The 20,709-nt window shown below is 48.7% G+C and overlaps 9 protein-coding genes across 9 annotated transcripts; 2 read left to right on the forward strand and 7 right to left on the reverse strand.

Moving 5' to 3' along the window:
• Positions 1-1,024: 1,024 nt before the first annotated feature.
• Positions 1,025-5,027, forward strand: BC939DRAFT_463924 (uncharacterized protein). Its single transcript, XM_051557301.1, has 4 exons — positions 1,025-3,618; positions 3,730-3,821; positions 3,976-4,598; positions 4,707-5,027. Exons 1-4 carry the CDS (start codon positions 1,097-1,099, stop codon positions 4,947-4,949), a joined length of 3,480 nt encoding a protein of 1,159 aa, XP_051408101.1. The 5' UTR covers positions 1,025-1,096; the 3' UTR covers positions 4,950-5,027.
• On the reverse strand, positions 5,028-6,604 carry BC939DRAFT_463926 (ring-box 1). The gene is made up of 5 exons (XM_051557302.1): positions 6,308-6,604; positions 5,911-5,938; positions 5,701-5,751; positions 5,488-5,558; positions 5,028-5,388 (listed from the first exon to the last, which is right to left on the reverse strand). The coding sequence occupies exons 1-5, from the start codon at positions 6,422-6,424 to the stop codon at positions 5,290-5,292; spliced, it is 366 nt and encodes a 121-aa protein (XP_051408102.1). The 5' UTR covers positions 6,425-6,604; the 3' UTR covers positions 5,028-5,289.
• Positions 6,605-6,813: 209 nt separating this feature from the next.
• On the reverse strand, positions 6,814-8,029 carry BC939DRAFT_306384 (rab-GTPase-TBC domain-containing protein). Its single transcript, XM_051551427.1, has 3 exons — positions 7,531-8,029; positions 7,105-7,442; positions 6,814-6,978 (listed from the first exon to the last, which is right to left on the reverse strand). The coding sequence occupies exons 1-3, from the start codon at positions 7,757-7,759 to the stop codon at positions 6,910-6,912; spliced, it is 636 nt and encodes a 211-aa protein (XP_051408103.1). The 5' UTR covers positions 7,760-8,029; the 3' UTR covers positions 6,814-6,909.
• Positions 8,030-8,688: 659 nt separating this feature from the next.
• Positions 8,689-9,977, reverse strand: BC939DRAFT_306382 (uncharacterized protein). The gene has a single exon (XM_051551426.1). The coding sequence runs from the start codon at positions 9,589-9,591 to the stop codon at positions 8,905-8,907; it is 687 nt and encodes a 228-aa protein (XP_051408104.1). The 5' UTR covers positions 9,592-9,977; the 3' UTR covers positions 8,689-8,904.
• Positions 9,978-10,364: 387 nt separating this feature from the next.
• BC939DRAFT_506824 (uncharacterized protein) lies at positions 10,365-12,200 on the reverse strand (the record flags this gene model as incomplete). The annotated part of the gene is made up of 1 exon (XM_051560833.1): positions 10,365-12,200. One exon carries the CDS (start codon positions 12,198-12,200, stop codon positions 10,365-10,367), a length of 1,836 nt encoding a protein of 611 aa, XP_051408105.1.
• A 152-nt stretch (positions 12,201-12,352) lies between these two features.
• BC939DRAFT_522758 (uncharacterized protein) lies at positions 12,353-13,933 on the reverse strand (the record flags this gene model as incomplete). The annotated part of the gene is made up of 3 exons (XM_051561229.1): positions 12,353-12,987; positions 13,088-13,254; positions 13,613-13,933. 3 exons carry the CDS (start codon positions 13,931-13,933, stop codon positions 12,621-12,623), a joined length of 855 nt encoding a protein of 284 aa, XP_051408106.1. The 3' UTR covers positions 12,353-12,620.
• Positions 13,934-14,498: 565 nt separating this feature from the next.
• Positions 14,499-15,985, reverse strand: BC939DRAFT_463937 (ribosomal protein S5 domain 2-type protein). The gene is made up of 5 exons (XM_051557303.1): positions 15,893-15,985; positions 15,748-15,775; positions 15,393-15,639; positions 15,006-15,238; positions 14,499-14,825 (listed from the first exon to the last, which is right to left on the reverse strand). The coding sequence occupies exons 1-5, from the start codon at positions 15,893-15,895 to the stop codon at positions 14,602-14,604; spliced, it is 735 nt and encodes a 244-aa protein (XP_051408107.1). The 5' UTR covers positions 15,896-15,985; the 3' UTR covers positions 14,499-14,601.
• A 50-nt stretch (positions 15,986-16,035) lies between these two features.
• On the forward strand, positions 16,036-16,984 carry BC939DRAFT_463939 (nuclear receptor 2C2-associated protein). The gene is made up of 4 exons (XM_051557304.1): positions 16,036-16,142; positions 16,272-16,362; positions 16,483-16,658; positions 16,782-16,984. Exons 1-4 carry the CDS (start codon positions 16,108-16,110, stop codon positions 16,906-16,908), a joined length of 429 nt encoding a protein of 142 aa, XP_051408108.1. The 5' UTR covers positions 16,036-16,107; the 3' UTR covers positions 16,909-16,984.
• A 26-nt stretch (positions 16,985-17,010) lies between these two features.
• Positions 17,011-20,598, reverse strand: BC939DRAFT_463941 (uncharacterized protein). Its single transcript, XM_051557305.1, has 3 exons — positions 20,290-20,598; positions 19,890-20,124; positions 17,011-19,589 (listed from the first exon to the last, which is right to left on the reverse strand). Exons 1-3 carry the CDS (start codon positions 20,537-20,539, stop codon positions 17,078-17,080), a joined length of 2,997 nt encoding a protein of 998 aa, XP_051408109.1. The 5' UTR covers positions 20,540-20,598; the 3' UTR covers positions 17,011-17,077.
• Between the last annotated feature and the right edge of the window lie 111 nt (positions 20,599-20,709).

The following is a 20,709-nucleotide window of genomic DNA, read 5'->3' on the forward strand; positions in this document are numbered from 1 at the left end:
CGGGACTTTGTGGACAACAGCGCTCTTGAGTCCATGCCTGACCTTGAACTTGTTGAGCCATCCATCAGAGAACTTCATCTGATCTTCAGGGATGTTGAGTTCGATCCTCAGCTCCTTACCTCGGTTGATAATCATAGGATCAGTAATAACGGCCCTTCGCTTAGTGGCATCCACATACTCGCCTAGGAGACGCTCCAGTTCTGGAAAGATCACCTGGCGGCGCCGCTTGCAGCTCGGATTGCTGAGGTCGCGACTGAGTCGTACCCTGGCCTGCTGTCGGAGTCGCGAAACCGTGGACTCGTCAACCTTGACATTGTATCGGCTGTGGATGTATCCTGCAATAGACTTGTTCGTGAACCGGAGTCCCCGTTCCTCCTCCTCCTTCATATACACACATATTTCGTATTTTTGGGCCTCACTCAGGGTTGTTCGCTTCATGGGCAGTTTGGGCGTGATGGATGTGGTCCCAGGTTCAGCAGCGGGAGTGAATTTAGATGTTGCTGCATCTGTGTCGGCACCGGCATCAACAATCGGTTCGGAGACAGGGGTGAGAGTAGCTCCTGTGTGGTCTAAGGCGACCCCTGATAGCTCGGTTTGATGGTTCATGTCTTGCCGGTCGTTTGCTTGAGTGGAAAGGGGAGAATGGGCTTGCTTCTCGCACATAGGGAGCGGGAGGAGACGTGTTCATCAAGCCTGTTTGTGCACGGGGGCGCTCCTTAAGTGCATGCTCACCGAATCAATTGACATGTTTTTCTGCGTATACATCAAACACCAGTGTCCCTTTCGAAAAAAATAAAAAATTAAGACTAGAATAATAATGAAACGCGGTTATTTATTGTATTCAACCGCGCTTCTGTACCTATAAAGCCTCATGTTGCTTCAACATGCAATACCGTCGATGTCGACGAGTATCCGTGTGCCAGGATGCACTGCAACTGGTATTGAATTTTGACGCGCTTTGACGCGTGGTGTGGTGTTTATTTTCTTCTTGCGTGACAGCGCGTTTCTGTACCTTTTTCCTTCTCTCACACACATCCCTGCCTCGCTTCACTCTCATCACTTCGAATCCTTTGCATGCCCACTCCCCTCTCTTGACATGCATGCGCCTTCGTCCTTGCGCTCCCAACAACCCTCAAAGTCAAGCCTTAAGACATACGGCAGCCGTGGCAAACGAGCATCAACCTCTGCTACAACTTCAGCAAACACCGTCTCCAACACCAGACAATTTAGCTGGGAACGACTCGAGAATGAACGGAAGGCACGAATCGAGAAAGCACGAGCTCACCGCGCATACCAAGTAGAGCTTGCGAACTCGGTCGCTGCAGACGCTGACCTCAAATCCGAGTTGTATTCTGACCCAGAGTCCGCAGACGAAGTACCGAATATGCAGTTACAGGCTGTATTGGTACCACAGGATGGACCCGCGAGGCAAAATAGTCTGACCGATTTAGCTCCAGGAAATATTTTATCGGCAGCGCACGAGGTGCAAACGGAGGCGGGATCTTGGTCGGGAGCAGGACCCAGTGCGATTCCTCAGGTACAGAACTCTGCGGCAACAACAGGGCATCCTTCTCTCAGTTCGTCAATATCTTCGTCGACAGTCGCACCGGGCGCATGTCGAAAGGTCATGTTCCAGGAGAAAACGCTTTTCGCAGAAGCCGATGAGGAGGAGGATCAAGATGAAGTAGACAGCGAGGTCTTGTTCAGGACGCCGTCATTTCATATCCTGCAGAAACTCAAGCAGATGCCAAAACCGCGTTTCATTGTCGAACCTCGAGTGAACCCATTCGGATTTGAATCGTCATCAGCCCCAAAATCGGAAACAGCAGACAGCTCAGTAATAGTGAAGGTGAGCGCAGATCTTCCGGAGCTATCAACAGCTGGTTTGGCTTCCTCACTAGCAACAACAACAACGGCTAGGAACAGGTTTCTGGACTCGCCAACCACAAAAAAATCCATGGACATCCTGAATAAAAGGGCCCAACAGTTGGTGGATATACAAAATAACCGCAAGAGCAACATCTCCACAGTGCCAGCCGTGTCAAGTCATGGCCTGGGTACGGAAGCTGGTCAGTGCCATTCAATGGAACTACCCAAAGTTCAGAGTAAAGTCAATAGTCGCTCACTCCAACATATCAGCAACGAAGGTTACGACGATCCACCGCGGAGACAATACACCCCAACCCCTCAAAGCAGCCGCGAGACTACACCGGACCCTGAAGTCGGTAGGAACCAAGCGATTCAGGATGACTGCGTGGATCTAGCATTGGGCAAACGGATATCCGATATCCAAATCACACCAAAGCGCCTACTTGCCAAGCAACGAATAATGGCCGCACACAAATCACCGTCTGTACCACCGCCACCACCATCATTCTTGGACTTAATCGAGGCATACGATCCTCTGAATGTTGCTCCACCAGAACCACTCAAACTTTCCCTGGACCGCGATATACCCGATGACGAGAATGACCAATTTGACGAACTTTTCATTCATGCTCGACAAAGCAGACCGACGCTATTAACGACGCCATTGCGATCGAGTAGACCACTCCAAAGCAAGAAAGGAAGTCTCTTGGTTCATTCTCCAGTGCGCAATTCGGATCCGCGCAGCATGTCAACGCTTACGGCGCCAGCGAGATTACAACGACCAAGATTTGAGCGGCGTAGTCCAACCAAACAAATGTCTCCACTCAATTCGACACTACCATCTCTTCGACCTAATGTACTGGACTCTGTTCCCAATCCGTTTTACGACAATTCGAATCTGTTAGGACGAGAGCCAACACAGCCTAAACCTGTACAGCAGAAACTGTCGCCATTTAAGCAAACCTTGACGCCAGCGTCCTATGTACCTAAACTTCAACAGCTACAACCACAGCCACAGCCAAAACAGCAACAACAACCCGGAGGAAACATGCCGCCAGTACGGCCAATACGACAGGTTCGATCGTTGAAGCGACCTCCTGCAGTGTTGGTCAATAGTCGCAAATCGGTCTTTCGACCAACCGTGGACGACCTGCTTTCAATCTGCGACCAGCGCTTCTTTACTCAATTTCAAAACCCAGATAGGAACGATGATACGACAGTTCGCCGTCGCTATCAAGTAGCAGAAGGAAATGATCCAAAGGGCATCTTGGATTTTGACTCGCTCCTCCCAGAGTGTTTGGCTTTATCCTTGACGAAGATTGGCGAGGCTTCGTACTCTGAAGTTTACACCGTCGAGTTGCCCATCCAGCAGCGCCGGCGACAGAAGCAAGCACAGCAGAATCCGGTGTTGCATTACAAGGACGAGGACGATTTTGCGCTCTTCCAGTCACCGAAGCTCAACGACTATGTCAGAGAATTATCAGAGGATAATCTCGTTAATGCACGGAACAGTGTCGATGATGGCAATGGATCGTCGACGAGACTAGTGATGAAGGTGATGCCTTTCTTTGACGACCAGATTGGAAGCACCGCAGGCGGTGCGGTTGTGGAACAACGCTCATGCAGGACAAAGGGCAAGGCCAGCAACAAGGCCGAGTCGACGATGCTTGCACTTGAGGACGTATATCGCGAATGCATGGTTTCGACGCAAATCATGCACGGTTGGAAAGGGTTTATCGGTAGTTTTGGGTAATGTTGTGCAGACGCGTGTAGCATGCTTTTTGTAAGTTGTTCTGGAGTTGACAAAAGTATTGATATTGGTTGCAAACCGCGCTTTTTTTTTTTTTTAATTGTTATTAGCGCAATTGTTGTGAAAGGAAGATACCCAAAGACATTTCTCGCAGAATGGGATAAGTTTCGAAGAGGAAACGGCACCGAAAGCGTGCGGCCAGGTACTCGGATTGCAGCATATTATTTTATGAAGCGAACGAAAGTATCCCTCCCATCTCCCCCCCCCCCCCCCCCCAAAAAAAAAAAAAAGAAAAAGAAAAAAAAGCATATGCACACGGCTAACTATAGCCTATTATAAATCTTCATGGTGAATAGATGTCTACGCCAGGGAGCAACTGTACTGCGTGATCCTATTGCCTTACGGAGGAATCGATCTCGAGCACTGCCCGCTTTCGAACTGGCAACAAGCCTGGAGTGTTCTGGCGCAGCTCGCAGCATCGCTCGAGTCGAAGGAGCAGGCTCCGTTTTGGTTCGAGCACCGCGATCTGCACTGGGGCAACATCCTTGTGAAGGGAACGCGGCAAGAGCAATTGATCTTTTCAAAACGTGAACCTTCGGACCGTGCTGCTGTCACTAATGGTGCCAGCATTGGTACTGATGCGGATGGATTGGAATATAAAAACAACAAGATCTCGAGAATTATACCGACATGCGGGATCCTTGTCCAGATGATCGATTTTACACTGGCAAGAGTTCAAGGACGTACGTGTGCAATCCATTTTGTACATGAGGACACTTGGATACAATTTGGTAAGCAATGCCTTGACCTAACATTCCGTTTCACATATCTAGACAAAGGAAATCTGATATACATGGATCTGGAAAAGGATCTTGATCTATTTCGAGGTGAAGGCGATTACCAGTTTGATATCTATCGTAAGATGCGCAAGCAGGTCAGCAAAGACTGGGCCACTTCTTGTCCCAGGACCAATCTCTTTGTAAGCAAGCCGCCTCCGGTTCTTTTTCATCCTCCTCTCTCTTTTTTCTGGTCTGACCACATGCGCAAGTGGTCTAACGTAATTATGTTGTCCTTTGTTCCCATATAGTGGCTCCATTATGTCGCCGACAAGCTGTTGACAGAAAAAGACCTAGCGAAACCCAGGTCCAAGTCCAAATCGTTTTCATCTCGTGTCAAGGATACTGATGAGGACGATCAGCAACAGATAATGGAGATGTGGTGCTACGAAAGAGTGCTGGCAGTATCGAGGATGAATCTTGACCGACTCGATCTGTCTGGACAAACACCGTCTGCGGGTGTTATTGATCTGCTCTTCCGCGACCAGCCATGAGTCTCCACTTACTTTTGATGATAGATTTGAAGTGCCAAGGTATATACTTTTGTCAAGTAAAGAAGCGATGACACCAGTCTCTTAATCAAAAACAAAGCATTCATGTACAATTCATTCAAACGATGGGCTTTACTTTGGCTATGGCTCGTCTTTGTAGTTTACTCCGTCTACTTTGTCGGATCGAGTTGAGAAACAAATATAATCCCCGTCCAAAAAAAAATAATAATAATAACCTTGTCCTCCTTGATGTTGTTACTTTTTGTACAATGCGCTTCCATATTCCGCCGTCGCATTAACGTGAGCGACGGCTGGAGGCGGGGTAAGGCCCGCTCCAACTCGTTTATTGACCGTACTTTTGGTACTCCCATTCTCTGTTATCCAGTGGGCAGACCTGGCGAGTCTTGAGCCATCTTGAGATGCAGTGGAAATGGAATGCGTGCTAAGAAACAAAGTATAATGCGAACGGAATAGGAGATGAGTTTGGGCGGCACCAGATAAATTCGAAAAAAAGGTGGATGAAAGGTCGTTTTTCTCTTACGTTGCAAATCCCCCAAGCGACAGTGCACTCTTCGCTTGTGGCCGAGGCCTGGTTCGCCTGGCATGAAATGCCTATGAAAGGAAAGAAAAGAAAAAAAGAATCAGTTTGATATTACAACGATGAATGACAATGTTTCCTTGGTACGGCAGATAAAACAAGTGCTGCCTTGAAAAGAAAGATGCGAGAGCTTCCTAGCCCAGCGGCTTAACATACATAGATCCATGATGTGGTTACGGCAAATGGCACAGTTATCGACAACAATATCTACAGCCGGCAAGCAGCAGCAAAGGATAAAAAAAAAAGTCAGTCTCAAATTGTCATGGTATGCAAATGTGTTGGAGGCACAGCCATCTTTTCTGCGTCCGCAGCAAGCATACTACAGGAAAACAACAGAAATAGGTACGCAGTAGTGATAGCACTTACCCCAAGCCCAAAGAGCAACAGCGTTCCACTATCGAGGCAATAAAGGGCCAGAACAAAGAGGCGGTGGAAAATACTAGGTCAGTGTGTGTATCCTGGTGCAAGTGAAAACAGGTACCATGGGCCAAGTTTGCTTGTCCAGCATCTCCTAGTCGCTGTTTCCTGACAAGTGTTTGCTGATCGCTGATCCAGAGTGTTTGTCCAGAGTGGTTGGGAAGTGCGAATCCACCTCGTCGTTGTCCGCAAACGTGGGCTTGCAAGTTCCACCTGCAAAAAGGGCTGTCGCCATACACAAAGCATTGTCCCTCCCCATGATGTGCCGCAGGTGTCTCGTTAATGCATCGTGTTGCTCGATTCCTGTAGAAAATCCTTCCAAAGACTAGGATAAAGTCAATTTTACCTTCTTGACTTCAAAACGCTTCTTGCCACTAGTATCCTTGCCAGCCTTGCCCTTGCCCTTGGCCTCAGAAGTTGAGGGCTGAGTATCGACATCCATAGGTTCTTCAACGTCGGCCATGATGCGCTACAGTTATTTCAGCAAAGATGTTCACTCGGAAGGAATATAGAGAGGGAGAAAATGGCAGAAGTTCTGTGTCGAGTTTGTGTCAGCAGAACGGAAAAGTGGGAAGTGGGAAGTGAAGGAAGTGAAAGAATGGAGCGAATCCCCTTTGTTTCTGAAGCGAATGGCGAAGACGGGGGGCGCACAAAGACGACGACGACGCGTTTTGTACCAGAAAACGGGACTGTATACGTACATATTTTTTTACGTACGCCGTGCACTCCACACACCATGGTGGCAATGGTGGCGCTCGCAACCCAACTTGCAGCGTACCTTGGAGTCGATGCTAGCCTGCGGCGAAAGAAGACCTTCCTGCATGTCCAGCGCCACTCAATCGAAGACACAAATGTATTTTACACTTCATTTATTATATGGGTCGTACACTACATTTCGGTATCCAATGCTTTTGTTTCTATATGCCCCTGTCCGCTGCAGCTTCGCTGCTACATACACTCCTCAGAAATCTGCCTCTCCAGAATCTCATGCCGTATGTTGAACGCTTCATTGACAATCTAAAAGCAAGGTAAACAAAGAAAAACAACAGATTAGTCAGTGCCAGTTGGGCAAGGAAACAGCAAGAAAAAAGTGCAGCAGCGAGAACAACAAGTGCAACGACCAGTCGTTTCGTTTGTGCATACCTGATCCATCTCCAGGGGAGGTAACCGCATCAACATGGTCCTGATCTCAGACTGCTCCAGCTCCTCAAGACCTTCCTTCAAATGCTTCAAGACCGCGAGACAGAAAAACGGATGGAGTTCGATCCAATCCGGAACTGCAAAATATGTGTCCCATAACCGCATCAAATTCTCCAATGAGAGTTCTTTTGACAGCACAAACTGTAGCGCCGAGGCAGCCCAATCCTTGATATCGACCTCCTCTTCCTCAAAGTAGCTGTACAGGTCCGGGATGCAGGTCCTGAACAGTGTCATAAAACTCGCCACGGACTCGTTGATGCTTCGACTGCTGAAATAGTCATCTATCGGAGGTAATTAAAATAATACGTTAGTTGGTCATTGTACCGTTTTGCTGCTGTGTTGTCGCGATATAAAAAGAAGGTCGCTTACCAAGTGTATTAATCAGCTTTTCAAAGCAGAGGAACGCATCACACTCCCGCTTGACCGAATAGATGAATGGGGCACATAGATTGACCATGGCCGGATAGTATTCGACGCGATGGTTATGATTGCAGTAGGCACTGATGACGTCCTCAAAGATCCTTGGAATGTTGCGACTGGACTCGATATTGGTCTTTCGCAAGTACCTAGAGATCTCGCCCCGGACACGCTTTGTCATCTCGTTAGGTTCCTTGTCAATCTGCTCATAGTCCAACAGCTTTTGCTTCTGGGTTGAGACTTCCTTGGACCGGTCTGCTTCCTGGATGCCAAGTAGATACAGCCAGACATCCTATTAACGATAGAGCCAAGACCAACCAACATTCCAGGCAGATATGTAGATTGAAGGAAGGAAGATAATAATACAGGACGCAAGTGAGCGATCACGTTAGCAGAGCAAAATACATTCATGCAAAGTTTTTTCCAAACGAGAGCTGTACGTGTATGTCTAAAGAGGTATGTTACGATATGGTAATATGGTATGCGGAAGAAACAAACAACACACGACAAAAAGAAAACTTGGAACACACATACGCACACGATCCCCTTTGCCTTGCTTCGCAATCTCAAATAAGCCAGATAAAATAAAATAAACATAGTTCCGCCAATCCAATCACCGCAAACAGAGCTGGGCAATTCAGCACAAACAAAAAAAGGAAAAAAAAGGGCCGCCGCAAGAGCTGCAGAACAGGAACAGATTAGAAGCAGAGGCAGAGCAGGGTTAAAGCGCAGCTGCAAAAAAAAAAAAAAATACCATCGCAACTGAGAGAAAATGTGATGTTGAAACAGGGCTTCGCAAATCCAATAGGGATCGAGGGTTTGCGCACACGGTGGACGCAATGGTTACACCTCTCTGTGCAGCCGTGCAGGTCCACAGGGTGCAAAGTGCAAACATTAGGCGTCAACACGAGATTTTTCTAACAAAGATCTTTTTTTGACCAACTTCGCAAGATGCGCTGGACGCAAGATGGATACGGAAAGCCGAGGCGACAACTCACACGACAACGCGGGATCTCGGCATGACATAAACACCTTTGCACCCTCGATCTCGCTTCTGGCCCCGCCTCGTGCCTCAATTGAGGGCAACGACTCGATGGAAGGCCTTCCCGATTCAGAAGGAGAATAAGTGCATGGCTGTTTGAGTCGAATCGAATTAATCCGCCTCGTGAGCACACATCCCCCCTTGTAAATTGACTTCTGCACCCCACAGTGCACTGCTCGTGTGGTGTCTGTTCCTCCATCTGAAGATTGTTCCCCTCAAAAAAAAAAAAAAAAAAAAAAAAACAATGCGCGGCCATGAAGTGAAATCGCGCGCGCTCAGAATGCTCAGCCGACCAAAAACACAAAAATAAAAGACCATTCATCTTTCCATAGCCATGCAAGCGTGACAAACATAGGCAGGCTAGCATGGAATATGTAGGGAGGACACAAAGAACGATAGCTCCATGCATGCGAGCTCCATCCATTAAAGGCCAGGAAAAACGAAGTAAAATGAAAAGGCACACTGGAAGCACTGTTCACCTCTATCAACGTAGGTAGAAAATTTCCCATGTGGTGAATGTAGCACGGTTGTTTCGAAGGATACACAAAAAGCACGACGCGCAACCCCCTTACCCCCAGTTGTAATTGCTTGTTCAGTGTGTGTAAAGTGTGGAGTAGATGATGGTAAAATACCAAGGATGCAAGACACGATTGAGGTCTAAAAAAACGTACCCCTCGCACTTCTCTGGAGATGCCATGGCGAGCATAGTCCCGGAGCTTGTTGATTTCAATCCAAACCTCGGCATTGAGGACGTCCTCGTACTCCTCGACGGTGATGGACATGCTATCGAGCTGCTCTTGGCGGAACTGCTGCAGCGCACGCTTGTTGTACTTTGAAGGCGAGGATGAGGTCGAGGTGCTACTGGACGAGGACTCGCTCTGGCTAGAGTGGTGACTATGATGGTGATAGATGTAAGTGGGGGTGTGCTGTCTGGGCTGCTGCTGCTGCTGGGGCAGGGAGGAGAGAAGCATGGCCAAATGAGAAAAAAATAAAAGGGTCTGGGTTTTGGAATGAGGGCAGGGCAAGAGGCAGGGGGAGGAGGAGTCTAGTTAAGAATGGAAGCAGGAGCAAAAGAAGAAGAGGAAAGAAGAGGAGATAGGGTAGAAATAAGAGAGAATAGGTGTGCGATGGAGAAAGGATCTGGTCAACTGATGTTAAAGCTGATCAGACATGGCAACGACGGTCTTGATGTGTTAATATTCATGGGCCAAGAAAAGGGAAAAGAGCAAAAAAAAAAAGAAAGAGAAAAAGAGAGAGCAAATGAGAGTACGTTGAGTCGTGTGCTGTAGGTGTGGGCCACGAAGCAAAGGAAAGGAGGAGGAGGAGGGATGAGTGCCAAGAACTGAGAGTGATGAGAGTGATGGGAATGATAAGAGTGAGGAGGAGCAGAAAAGAGAACCGGAAAAAAAGAAGTCGTTGTTGTCTTTTTGGTCGAGTCCTTGTTCCCTTTCTTCTGTCGCCCTTTGAAACGTCCCTTTTTATTTATGGCATCTCAACAGGGACTCTGGATCGCAAGGGGAATGCCACGCCCATAATGTTGGTGCCCCTTGGCACCAATGCATCATTCATGCTGCCAAATAGCCAACCCGGTTACCCTTTTCCTGGGAACTGCATCCAGGAGCACACTCTCGATTGGTGATTGGTGCGACCCCAAAGATCGCCTACCCGGCATTTCAAATACGGTCCTTGTTTCAAAAAACTCGCGTGTCACCATTCGCGCCAAACTTTATTTGTCTTACTTTATTCAATAATGCAAATCCAAATGTCCGCCGGCCCTGGACGTATGCAAATACGTCGCCTTCAGCTCCGGCCAGTTCTGTCGCGCCCATTCAATCAGCCTCGTATTCCTCACCCCTCTCAACTCCCTCAGTTCCGGCCAATGCTCTCGCATCCACTCCATCTCCGGATACCCTATCCTATGACCCTGAATCCTCGCCACACTCAGAAACCTCAGTCGCCTACATCCAGCCATATGTCCCAATCCGGTCGCCAGGGTCATATCCAGAATCGCATTATGTGTCGCCGACAAGAGCGTATTCACCCCGACATCTGAGGCAGCTTGGACCATGATCTCTGTCGATCCATTCGTAGCATTGTACCAGAAGTGGTTACAGTCCTTTAGCCGCGCACCGTAGCACCGACAGTGGCATCCGAGACGCAGGTCAACCAGCACGCTCAATTGGCCCAGCTTGCGGTAAGTATCCTCAACCCGGAGCATGAATCGCTCCTCGTCCTCAACCTCCTTTTGTGGGAAAAACGTGATATCCAGATGCGTGAGCGTTGCATAACAAGCCCAGAAGAATGATGACGATGACGATGACGATGGCGAGGAGCTCGACGAAAGGCTCAAAGATTCCAGCGCCGGCAAGATCGGTTCATCTGTGATCCACATGGTTCCAGCAGCTCCCTGACCGGAAGAGAAGTTTTTGTAACTGTGCTCATACGTCGTTTCTAGACGCTCCAGGTTCGAACATACCCGAATTAAGTCCTCCAGGTCCATGCCTTCCTGGAATCCACCGCCTCCTGTCCATCGAATGTGAGTAAGCGATCTCGCATGATACTGTATCAGCACCTGAACCAGCTCTCGTGCATCATGTACATGTCCCGAGATTGTGACAGATTTGAGAGGATGACATGCCCTTAGGATACGCAGATAAATCGGCAATTCCTCGAACGCCAAATCCTGGAACACGACGTTCTCGAGCATCGGACAATGGTTGCTCAAGGCTTCAACCACTTGATTCAGAACACTCGTTTGGACGATCGGCACGCTCTCCAAGGTCGTCAGTTTCGGACACCGAAGTCGAAAGAACGGGACGATCGTCGTCAGCTCGTTCGTCTTGATATTACATGGCAGTTTCAGAGTCCGGATATTCGTCGGCGTCGCATTCGCCCAGAAATGCTGCAACAACCCCTGTTCCCCGCCTTGGCCGTTGTCAAGCACGAAACTCCACGAATGGATCGGGTCGTAGTCGAGTTCCATCGTATAATCGATCCTCAGGGCCTCGACCGACTCGGGACAGCACCTTAACAACGTCGCGAGCTGCTGTCCCAATAATGGTACGTCGCCCTGTAACGTCATCATCCTTAATCCACTCAGCTTCGAAAACTTGGTCTGCATGTCATGGAAGGAACTGAGCGTGATTTCTGGCAAGTACTTCAAGCTGACATCCAGCTCCTGTAAACCATCTGCGGCCAGCGACAGCAACGGCAGCAATACGCTCAATGTGTAATGGGCATGCATATAGCTCTTGTGCCTCATCACGATTCGACTCAGTTTCTCAGAGAGCAGTTCTGGATGACGTTCTAGGTAATTGATTAGAGGGGTTTGTTTCATAGAGAACTGGACCGTCAGCGTTCGGATGGTCGGCGCTCGGTTTGTGAGCGTCTTGACAAATTCTGGGTCGGAGAGAAGCGCCTCGTAATCCTTGTCTCCGAGTTCAAAGTTGCGCCAGGTTAGAGGACGGAGGATTTGAGACCAGGCGTAGCAGACGAGTGCGCAGGACACGACATCCTTGGGTGGGAGGTTCAAACTGATCTGCTCCAAAACATGGGGTATATCGAATATAGTGAGGGGCATTATGAATAGAGGGTGGAACAAAAGCAACGAGCATGAGTTGAAAATATGAATTAAAGTGGGCTAGGGAATATGGAGAACTTCTTTTTAAGTGTCGCTTCAAGACGATGGGCTGTGTTAAGTATGCTGTGAAAGCATGGGTCCATAGGCCAATGCGGGCACTGGCAAATGAACCAATTCGACGATAACCTGCTACGCCTTCATTCTCCAAGATACGCCTCCAAGCGTTTATGCCTTATACGAACGATGCGTCTCTTCTTCGACGTTGTCAAAGGAAACGTTGAGATGGGCTGTGGTGGCGATGACGATTAAGGACCGAAAATGTCTGTTTGAATGCAGCCCATGACAACAAATGGGCAGCAGTGCATAAAAACAGCAGCAGGATTACGATTCGTGTCACCATCGTCCCTGGATTTTATATCCTTAGTACAGCTCCCAGAGGCTGACCCTATTCTCCTTGCCTCCAACAGCAATCCAATGTCGCCTAGACCATCGCCGTCTTTCCTCCAACGCATCCTCCAAATCGCTGTTGTCTTCCTCTTCGCTTTCACTATCGCTTCCACTATCGCTCCAAGCGTCACTACCATCCTCCTTCTTCTCGGCATGACCACCATCTCGCGTTTCCAATGGCTGTTTTCCATCGTATTCTCCACTTGATACGTCGGCATCCGTTCCAGCGGCAGCCGATTCGACACTATTGACAGCTGCAAACGCAAGGCAGTAGAGACTCTCTCTATGATGCTTGAGCACTGCTAGTGGCTTCAGTGTCTTTGCTGAATACACTCGTATCCTAAGTACAATCAAGCATATCAAATGAAAGCTTCCGTTAGCACTTGAAGAAGGGCGCGTAATAATATACTAACAAATGCAGATGAACTTATGTACGGTACCTTCCATCCCACCCAGCAAGTCCAATGATCTTATTATCGCTTCGGATCTTGATATCCGCAATACCATTCGCCTTCAAGGCGACCTGAGTGACCTCAGGCACCCCCTGCAACGAGCCGTCAAGATCGTACTTTGCAAGAACGTTATCCGATCCACACGACACCGCATACTTTAGATCAGGCGAAATATCTAGCGCCAACACTATCGAACATCCAAAGAAAGAAAGAAAAAGGCATTAGAGTATCCTTCTAGTATGGAAAACCAAACTAGATCATACTGAAAAGAGGCAACAGACCTGGCTCCCGGTGGGATTTGCATGTCCAGATAACATCCATCATTCGCTTCTTTGTCGATCCCGAGCTCGTCTTCTGTCCAGCTGCGCTTATAGATGGACTCGATTTCTGGAACAATGCCACGGACCCGTCCTCATACCCAACCAGCATATGAAGCGTTTCCAACGCGTCCGACCCAGTCGCCGTCGATTCATCGCTATCCAAACCCACTGTCGAGTGGTCCAAGGTCCTTACCCGCGTCTGAAACAACTGAATGGCCATTACAGATCCCCATTTCTTGACAGTCTCCCCTGATACCGAGGAGCTTGTGTTGCTGTTGCCGCCAATGGATGCAAATGTTCTCTCGGGCTTGACAATATCGTATACGTCGATCAGCGTCGGGGTCGTGGGTGAGGGCACTGCGATGTAGATATGTCGATGGGTCCTCCTTAACAACGATCCGTCTGCCTGCGTTGACGACGAGTCCTGATCATGCTCCTGGATCTTCCCCTGTAATGGTTGTTGCTCCGTTTTCTGCTGCAGATGTGGCGCCGACTCGATGGCCAAGACGGACATTTTACAAAAGTTAAGTGCATTGACGGGGAGACTGAATAACGGCACCATACTCTGCTTACTCGACGACGACGAGCCCTGAATCATTGAGGCCCCGAGCCTCAGCAAACTCTGCTGCAGGATAAAGCTAATATCCCATACATGAATCTCGTTATCGCGACCATGGCTCACGATGTACGTCCAGTCCCGTCCTTCACTCTGCGCCGTGTTCGCTCCATTACGCCTTCTTTTAGTCGCGTTCCGCTCTTTGTTCTTGTTCCGTACTGTAATATCAGATTTCGAGTAGAATGGAATCGCTTTGAGGGCAAGGATCGAGCCAAAGGGATGTCCATGCCACCTATGAACTGGTCGACGCTTCCAGATATCCCAGACGCAGATCCACCCGGCTTCGTCCCCTGTTACTAGAAAAGTGTTCAAGGCGAAAAATTCGACAGCATGCACTGGTGCATCGTGTCCACGAAAGATGAATGACGGTGTTGGAGGTACCGGTCCTGGCCCTCCTGTTCCTTTTGAAGAATGTGAATGCTGATCTCTTGGTCCTGATTCGGTCGCCATCGTGCCCTTCGCAAAAAAAAAAAAAAAAAAAAAAAAGGCTCGTTCTAACCAAATAACGGTGCTGTGCAGATCATTTATGCGGTCACTTTTTATTCAATGCGTCTGCCCAACAAGTACTATACAGCCATTTTCCGTGCAAGCTCCTCCACGCGATCGCGGATCGTCTTATCCACAACCAAATGAATCTGCTTACAGCCCTCGCTCGCCAACGAAAGCACCTCCTCCAGCTTATCCACATGTAACCGTGATTCCATCTGTGCCAGTGTAACCTTGCCGCTCTTTGGTAGCATTGCAATCGTCACTTCTGAGGTATCCGAAACCTCTTCCATATGATTCAGATCTATCCAGCAAAAAGAAAAGAAAAAAAGATTCGTCCTCAAATAAGCATGTCATATGCTTTTGTCCATCATACTTTTTGCGAGAATAAACGAACAGGTCTTGAAATGAAAGATAATAACAAAAAGCAGGCCATGAAAAGAAAGGTGGCAAAAATCAATTTGGATCCGTGTTCATTACTTACCAATGGCCGCTTCACGCTCGATCCATCCAGCTGTGCATGCGCAGACATAGTCCGTCATAGCGATTCCAGCATCAATCAAAGCCATCGTCGCCGCATTGACGCATGCCTGCAGCACCCCACCATCCTGTTGAATGACCTGCAAATAGATATCGATCTGTGAGCGAGGATAAAGTGTTGTCACCACCACCGGTTCGAATGTCTGCTTCACGAACGAGGCCATCTCCAGCAAGCGCCTATCAATAAACACACGTCAAAGAAAATAAACCCCCAAACGATCATCAGTACATTCCCTAGGCATTTGTGGACATCCTGAAATGCAGACATTTTCCTTGATCTGCCGTAACTGAGATATATAATCCATTATAAAAGAAAAGAAAAAACACGCACTTGTCGTTCTTGGTACGCCTCCTACGCTCGCCAGTGCTGAACGGTGCAACATTAAACTCGACATTCAGAATCGCGCGGTCGTGAGCGACGAGTGCACGATGCCTCGCCTCCCGAGGTCCATAGACTGCTGCCAGGACTTTGGTGTTTCCGTGTTCCAGATAGGCTGATCCATCCGCTTGCGAGAGCACTGCGGTCGCGCTTGTGATCTTTCGAAGTTCTGCAGGGCGACGACCATCGACTCGAAGGCCTATTTTCAGGTATTGAATATTTGTTGAGGGTTTGGGAGATATGTGTCAGTAACACAAATTCATCTTCAAGGGTACAATCTTGGGCGAAAAGCAGGCGCTGGTGATACCTTCTGGTGACAAGAGTTCAACGCGGGACTATTTTTTAAGAGGGTTTCGGTCGTTGAGTCAGCTATCCATACTTAATCCCCATGTTCCTGTTGTGATAGCCTTATAGCCTTCGTTGTACATGGTTGCTGTTGCCGTTCCTCTTACCATGGTTGTGATTCCTGAATGAGGCAAGAGAGGTTTGAAGAATTAAAAGGACCCATGGCGCTTGCACTTGTGCTAAAATATAATTTTTTGTTGTTTGAGCTCCCAGTAAGCCACTAGGGGCCTTTCGCCCCTGGAGAAGACTGTTTCTGTCGAGGCCTACTGAGCGAAGCTTCTCCACATTCGTCTCTGTACATCGCCCAACCAACACCACAGCCATGACTACTCTACTGAATGCCGACTGTCGCATCAAGTAATGCTACGTCTGCCATGTTTTGAGAGCTCAGCAACAATAACGGTAACCGGACAGAGTCCAGTTCGTCTTTCCTTACTGCGCCTAATAAAAATATTTGCCGCCCAATTTTTTCGGTCTACGAAATAGAGTGAGTTCAGTCCTGAACCGCGAAACAACCCTCTACGGCAAACAATTCCTCACAGACAATAGCGAGGAAACCTGCTGGAACTCTGAATCCGTAAGAAAAACATGTTTCTTCACCAAATAGAGCCACTTCAAAACTTCAATTGCTTCTTAATGACTTTTTTTTTTTCTTTATTTATTGCTAACGTGCGTTTATATACGTGATCCTTTACAGGGGACGCCTCAGTTTATTGTCGTCGATTTCGGCCGCAAGGTCCAAATCGAGTCCCTCCAAATCATGTTCCAGGGTGGGTTCGTCGGCAAGACCTGTCAGCTCCTCGCCTGGACTGACGACAGCGAATTCGTTGAGATTATGAAGTTCTATCCTGAGGACATCAACCCATTACAAATAAGTCGTTCATGCTATGCTATTGAACTTGTCTTCGAAAGACTTCTTATCATGGCGCGTTATTAATCTGTCCGTGCTGTCTGGAATGCTTTTTTTTTTTTTTTTTTTTTTCGCCTTATCTACAGCTTTCCGATTGCAGTAAACGACCGCAAGATCACATCTAGGGTCAAGATAGTCTTCGAGTCCAGCACAGATTTCTTTGGACGGATCACAGTCTACAAACTGGATATCCTTGGCCAGGATGCCTCATAGGGATTAGAACATACACATAGAAAAATAATAGACCCGTCCGCATTTATCTGACAAACAAAGAAGTCTTTAAAAAAATGGATGTTAAGGACCAAGCAGGGTACGGAGAAATGACGGCAGTACTGGAGTAATGCAAAGTCCTACTTTATCGCGGCGACCTGGGAGGTGCGCCTCAGTGAACAGACGCGTTGTTCTCCTCGTTCTCTTTAGACTCATATCGACTCGCCATTTCCGTGTTGCACTGGTCCTGCTGTTCACACAAGACCATGGAGACCAAAGGCATCCTGTCCTGCGCTGATAGTTCTCCAACAACTCTCAACTTTTCATGGCCCCAAGGCTCCGCAACAGGCAAAGAACGCTCTCCACGAAGATATTGACTTTGCTGCGAAGGCGATTGATCACGATACTGCAGCGAAGGCGAAGACGAGTCATAACGATATGGCAGCTGAGAACCTTTATGCTGCATCTGATTCTGCAGATCCTGAATCATCCCCTGTTGGCCTTCCATCTGGTACTGCAGTCTCTCGATCATACGGTACATCGTCTTTTGATTATCTTTGTCCCTTTGCCGTTGATCATCCATGCGAACCAGGTATTCTTTGACCACTCGGAACTCGCTCAAGATCGTTTGATAAATCTGTGCTGTTTGCTCAAATGACATGGGCGTCTGAGTTCCCTCCATGTATCCGAGATATTCCTGTCCTGCGACCATCGAGGACGACATGGCCGAAGTAGGCGAAGACAGGCTTGGACGGTAGGATGTGTCAGAAGCTGGACTCTGGGCGAGTTCAGTCCGAACGGTGGCATGCTGCATATAACTGTCATCCCTCTTTTCTGCCGAGGAAGCGCGAGCTGATGACCGACTCTTTCGCGAATGCGATCCAGACGTCGAGCGAGACAGTGTCTCCTTCGTATATGGATGTGAACCCCAGATGCGCTGAGGCCGGAACTCCTCTTCCAGCGTTCGTGCGGCACTGGTCTCCGTCGCACTTCTCTTCCTGTCCATGGATCCATAGCTCGCGTTGCATAAATGATTTCGCCGTGACGGCGTAGCGTGCCCTGATGATGGTACTGAAGACGGCTCGGAAAATGCTAGTGTCGATGACAGTGTCGACGACAGTGTCGAAGGAGATTGAGCAGTGGCCGCAAAAGAGGACGAGCTTGGAGAATTAGTGGTATCCATGGTATCCATGCTCATACCAACATCAAACTTCTGTTTGGTAGCGCGCAATGAACCTATTTTCCCCGGAATCGTCCTATCCCCGTCGTTATTCTCTTCGAGCTCGTCAGAGTCCTGGGATGAATTCCGCTTCTGTGCCCCTGCAACCGTATAATCATCGCCCTGATCCTCTGAATCCGTTACGCCTGATAAGCTGTCCTCGTCGTTCGACTGGCCTCCATCCTCATCTAAAGAAGCAGCATGGCCACCTAGATACATCAGCTGGATGACTTGCTTTACCAGCTCGTCGTTGACCTCTCTCATCTCCTCTGGGATATTGCCCTTGTACATGCGTTCCCGAATCTGGTACGGCTTGATCATGCGGTTGACCCTCCTGATACACTGCCGAGAATGGACCTTCATCCCGACTGCGTCCCGGACGTCTTCCCAAGTCTTGACGACCTGACCCACTTTCTGTGCAAACGGGTTCAATCTAATGGTTTCCAGCAGCAATCTCCTGTCGGCTTCCTCAGATCGATACCGGCGTTTCTTTTGCATTCTCAGTAGAGCCTGGGGTTGATTCATCATCACAAAGAGCTGTTCCAGCAGCTTCTTTTTGGTCTCGATCTGCTTCTCCGTCCCCACAGGCCGTTCTCGACCTGCGATGCTGGCCTGGATAATGTTGTCATAGCGACGGGCACATGTCCTTGCGCGTATGCCATGTTCTTTCGCGATACGCTCCCAGACTTGCGTCGTCCTTCGTATGGGACAGTTGAACGGATCGTGCTTAAGAACGTTTGACAATAACTCAATCTGAACATCAATAGGAAGCGGACCCTTGAGCGCTCCACGGGTCGAATGCGTTTTCAAAGTCGACGTTGTTGCAACCGTCGCCGCCGGAGATGATGTTGTTGCTGCGCCGGAGGATGAACCAATCATACCGTCTCCCCGTAGACTTGTGCTCGCGCCTTCATTGGATATAGTAGAAGAGCCTGGGCTATGCTCTGGGACACTCTCGCCTGACGCGGTGTGTCGCTTGGGGGCAAGCGAGGGTAATGAATGGGCACCGAATGTTGAAAGTGGCCGACCGATAGGATATCGTTTGGATAGGGAATCCTGTGTGGAGTCTGGATGAGACGATCGGCTGTGCTGTGCACCATCGTCGATCGTGAGCCTAGGATGTCGTCGATCCATGTCCTCGCGGTCGTTGATTTCGCTGCCAGGGCCAACGTCTCCCTGAGCCGTATACGGATTCATTTCGCTGGTAGACAAATGGCCTGTTATTGCTGTCGTTGTTGCCTCTGAAAAATATGGTATCAGTTGGGAGCATTGTGAACCGGAGGTGTTGGTGCCAGAGGAAGAAGGAGGGACGAGGGGAGCGTCTTTTGTAAAGGACTGTGCACGGGATCTCAGAGTGTGAGGATATTGCTGTTGCGTGTGTTGTGTTCCTGGCAAAGAGACACGTTGAGGATGTGTTCCTGAAGAGGAAGAGCAGCTATCGAGGCTGGTGTCTTGTGGATATGGGCTGCGATTTAAGAAGGAGGAAGGGGCGACAGAAGTTATGCCAAGCAGCGACATGGTAACCAAGGGAAGGAGATAGTGAAAGGTTGGAAAGAAGAGATGGGAAAGAGAGCAATAAAGAGATGTTTAGATGCCAAGAGATGTACTCAAATAATACTAGTAAGAAATAGCGATAATGGTATTGAGGGTCGTGGCGTTAAGTCGTTCATCGCTGTGTGGATTATGACTAAGCATTGAGTTGTCCTGTTTGTTGATTGTATGGTGTACTAAAGGAAGAGCGGAAGAAAATTGTATATCTGTTTACCTGATGGACGAAAATGAAGCAGGAACGACGCCAGATGAAAATGGCTGCGTAGAAACGGGACGAGAGGCGCGTCGTCGTCGGTGCTGATGTAGATGGGCCTCGTACTCTTGGTAATACTGCGATCGAGTAGTTCCTAGCAAGTTGGTTGCGGATACCGATACAGACGGTGATGGCGACGAGGATGGCGGCGATGATGGTGACGGCGATGCAGCAGAGGAAGGCAGGACGAGAGGCCCTGTAGCAGCAAAAGAAACATGAACTGTCTTGTCAATTTCCGAGAAAGTACTCCCCGTTGCAGAAGGGCCCATGCCGTGGTCCCTATCTGCATCTGAGACACCATTTCCGGCATCCATGGCACGTTCATGAGTATTTCCTGTGGATAAATCAGCTAGGGACTCACTTGTAAGCTGCTCATCATCCTCGATCTGATGATGAACTATGTCTGTGGACTCTGCCGGTTCCTGCTCTGATGGAGATAAGGTCTCAGCTGGCAAAGATCGATTGCCGTATATTAAAGCCTTGTTTGTTGACTGCCGTTCGCCATCTGTCATGGTTGTAGCGCCTGAAGTTGATTGTGCCACAATGTTAGACACAGCAGTTGGTATCGCCTCTATCTGAACTCTTTCCTCGGTCGCGTGCTCTGTGTTCATTTCGTGTGAGTGCTGTGTATGCGGATGTGCAGCTGTGCACTGTGTAGTTTTTAATGCGGTGCGAGCTCGCCCTACTTGTCGGATTCAAAAAGCTGTTTGGAGCTACCAGAGGGACAAAAAGCGAAAAGGGCGTATGGAGGGATGGTAGCCTTCAAAGGCAAGGAACAGAG

The sequence above is a fragment of the Gamsiella multidivaricata genome (assembly GCF_025024155.1).
Source record: "Gamsiella multidivaricata strain RSA 2152 chromosome Unknown BC939scaffold_80, whole genome shotgun sequence".
In the NCBI taxonomy this organism is placed as follows: domain Eukaryota; kingdom Fungi; phylum Mortierellomycota; class Mortierellomycetes; order Mortierellales; family Mortierellaceae; genus Gamsiella; species Gamsiella multidivaricata.

What these genes read in the sequence shown, in the direction of transcription:
- BC939DRAFT_463924 (XM_051557301.1), top strand. Translation starts at nt 1,097, where the DNA reads ATGCATGCGCCTTCGTCCTTGCGCTCCCAACAACCCTCAAAGTCAAGC. An exon ending in CACCGAAAGCGTGCGGCCAG is followed by an intron (nt 3,822 to 3,975) that starts GTACTCGGATTG and finishes CATGGTGAATAG; the next exon opens with ATGTCTACGCCAGGGAGCAA. An exon ending in GTCCCAGGACCAATCTCTTT is followed by an intron (nt 4,599 to 4,706) that starts GTAAGCAAGCCG and finishes GTTCCCATATAG; the next exon opens with TGGCTCCATTATGTCGCCGA.
- BC939DRAFT_463926 (XM_051557302.1), bottom strand. Translation starts at nt 6,424, where the DNA reads ATGGCCGACGTTGAAGAACCTATGGATGTCGATACTCAGCCCTCAACT. An exon ending in AGCGTTTTGAAGTCAAGAAG is followed by an intron (nt 5,939 to 6,307) that starts GTAAAATTGACT and finishes TTGCCTCGATAG; the next exon opens with TGGAACGCTGTTGCTCTTTG. An exon ending in TAACCACATCATGGATCTAT is followed by an intron (nt 5,559 to 5,700) that starts GTATGTTAAGCC and finishes TTCCTTTCATAG; the next exon opens with GCATTTCATGCCAGGCGAAC.
- BC939DRAFT_306384 (XM_051551427.1), bottom strand. Translation starts at nt 7,759, where the DNA reads ATGACAAAGCGTGTCCGGGGCGAGATCTCTAGGTACTTGCGAAAGACC. An exon ending in AAAGCTGATTAATACACTTG is followed by an intron (nt 7,443 to 7,530) that starts GTAAGCGACCTT and finishes TACCTCCGATAG; the next exon opens with ATGACTATTTCAGCAGTCGA. An exon ending in CTCCCCTGGAGATGGATCAG is followed by an intron (nt 6,979 to 7,104) that starts GTATGCACAAAC and finishes CCTTGCTTTTAG; the next exon opens with ATTGTCAATGAAGCGTTCAA.
- BC939DRAFT_306382 (XM_051551426.1), bottom strand. Translation starts at nt 9,591, where the DNA reads ATGCTTCTCTCCTCCCTGCCCCAGCAGCAGCAGCAGCCCAGACAGCAC.
- BC939DRAFT_463937 (XM_051557303.1), bottom strand. An exon ending in TGAACTCTTGTCACCAGAAG is followed by an intron (nt 15,640 to 15,747) that starts GTATCACCAGCG and finishes ACCTGAAAATAG; the next exon opens with GCCTTCGAGTCGATGGTCGT. An exon ending in CGAGCGTGAAGCGGCCATTG is followed by an intron (nt 14,826 to 15,005) that starts GTAAGTAATGAA and finishes TTTGCTGGATAG; the next exon opens with ATCTGAATCATATGGAAGAG.
- BC939DRAFT_463939 (XM_051557304.1), top strand. Translation starts at nt 16,108, where the DNA reads ATGACTACTCTACTGAATGCCGACTGTCGCATCAA. An exon ending in CCTGCTGGAACTCTGAATCC is followed by an intron (nt 16,363 to 16,482) that starts GTAAGAAAAACA and finishes GATCCTTTACAG; the next exon opens with GGGACGCCTCAGTTTATTGT. An exon ending in GACATCAACCCATTACAAAT is followed by an intron (nt 16,659 to 16,781) that starts AAGTCGTTCATG and finishes CCTTATCTACAG; the next exon opens with CTTTCCGATTGCAGTAAACG.
- BC939DRAFT_463941 (XM_051557305.1), bottom strand. Translation starts at nt 20,539, where the DNA reads ATGAACACAGAGCACGCGACCGAGGAAAGAGTTCAGATAGAGGCGATA. An exon ending in GGATGATGAGCAGCTTACAA is followed by an intron (nt 20,125 to 20,289) that starts GTGAGTCCCTAG and finishes TTGCTGCTACAG; the next exon opens with GGCCTCTCGTCCTGCCTTCC. An exon ending in GCTTCATTTTCGTCCATCAG is followed by an intron (nt 19,590 to 19,889) that starts GTAAACAGATAT and finishes CTTAAATCGCAG; the next exon opens with CCCATATCCACAAGACACCA.